Source organism: Pseudocercospora fijiensis, assembly GCF_000340215.1.
Source record: "Pseudocercospora fijiensis CIRAD86 unplaced genomic scaffold MYCFIscaffold_5, whole genome shotgun sequence".
NCBI lineage: Eukaryota > Fungi > Ascomycota > Dothideomycetes > Mycosphaerellales > Mycosphaerellaceae > Pseudocercospora > Pseudocercospora fijiensis.
Window position 1 is genome coordinate 129,835 of NW_006921536.1, and position 1,596 is coordinate 131,430.

Consider the following 1,596-nt stretch of genomic DNA (forward strand, 5'->3'; position numbering starts at 1 on the left):
CGCCACCACCCTCCAGCTACATTGCAAAAAGGACACGCCGGTGCAAAAGCTCTGAGCGCCATCAGTATACCTTCTGGAGAACATGATGTCCTAGTGAAGAAGGCAGAGTTATGGGGGAACGAGATCGCAGTAGAGGAGAACATTGCCTTTGACCAAGACAGGTCGTCAGCCGAGAAGGGGGAGCCTTTGAAGAGTTTCGAGGATCTAACAGTCGAACTCGTCGAAGAAGACCAAATTCTGGTTCAAGCAAATTCAGTCGCAGGCCAAACTCAATACGCATTCTTCTCCATCAAAGACGGTGTCAAAGACCACGGACCAAGAAGCGCATACCCGAAAATCGCCGAATGCGCAGTGGCACTCTTTGAATCCATCTACAACGAAGCCGTCCGGATCTTCTGCGGCAAGAACAAATGGATCTTCTACGTCGGCGGCGACGCTCCACAGATCTTGAGGCTCTAACAGCGCACCTCGGGGGCAGAGCCAATATCATCCTCGGGGAATGGACCCCAAGGGCCTGCAACATTCTCGCCTTTATAACTCGTACCGCCAATCTCCTCGCAATTTTCAAAGAAATCGCCATCATCGAGTTCCGTATGAACTCCACAACATTGTTGATTACGATTTTCACCCTAGCAGAATTTTAGTCAAGGGAGAAAGTACAACAATAGTAGGGACTGTACTTACATCTTTAGGATAGCGTTTGACACAGACCCATAGTGGTTGATTCTTGAATTGCATATTCAAGTGAATATTCATATTCAGAATATTCATGATTAATTCTAGCATTCTTGAATATTCATAAATATAAATATTCAGGCGGTTATACTACGGCGCACTTATATCCTATATAAGTATACAAATTCCAGCTCTTTCTTTATATAATATAATATCTTTAATAGGACGGAAACACGTAGAAGTAATCGAGGTAGGTAAACAGCCAACTATAGCATTCTAGCATATACTAATAGTTTAGATATCGGACTCGGAGCCTAACTCGGAGTAAGAGTTGTAGACAATCGACTAGTCTACGTAGGCGTTCTTAGTATTATAGAGCTATTATCTCAACCTCCTACTTAAGGATATAGTAGCTACTTATCTAACTCTTAGCGAGACCGACTATTGTGTTACCCCTACTTAGCTCTATTTCTAATAAGCCGGCATCCTATTATTTATTAACGAAGTAGCGTAGAATAACTTTAAGTAGTATATCGGAGAGGCGGAAAAGGAGGATCTATAGCTACTATTCCGTAGGGTTACGAGGAAGACGATAAAGAGCCTCGTATATACGCCGGAGATCGTTCGAAGGGCTAGGGAGTATTAAGAACGTATAGCTAAAGGTGTTCGAAGAGTACGTAAAGCTATAGATCGGAAGAGGAAGCGAATAGCGCTAGGTTCTCGTCGTTACTTCAAATTCGGTAAGAAACCGTGCTTCTGCTCGTTTAAGTACTCTCTCGGGTAGAAACGGTAGTATTCGCGGCGGTAGATATATTTTAAGGCTCGGATCGATAAGGTACTATACCGCTTAATCGATAGTAAGGTTGCTAGCGGCAGCGAGGTTGTTATAGAAGATTAAGTGTAAAATTAGTCGTAGATTAG

The 1,596-nt window shown here is 43.3% G+C and overlaps 1 protein-coding gene across 1 annotated transcript in view; it reads left to right on the top strand.

The window, feature by feature from the left end:
* Nucleotides 1-459, top strand: part of MYCFIDRAFT_78962 (uncharacterized protein) — a gene marked incomplete at both ends in the record, with an annotated part of 3,267 nt that extends 2,808 nt beyond the window's left edge. Inside the window, one exon of the mRNA XM_007929004.1 lies at nucleotides 162-459. Coding sequence (XP_007927195.1) covers nucleotides 162-459 — 298 coding nt within the window. The remainder of the gene's footprint in view (nucleotides 1-161) is intronic.
* Nucleotides 460-1,596: the final 1,137 nt, after the last annotated feature.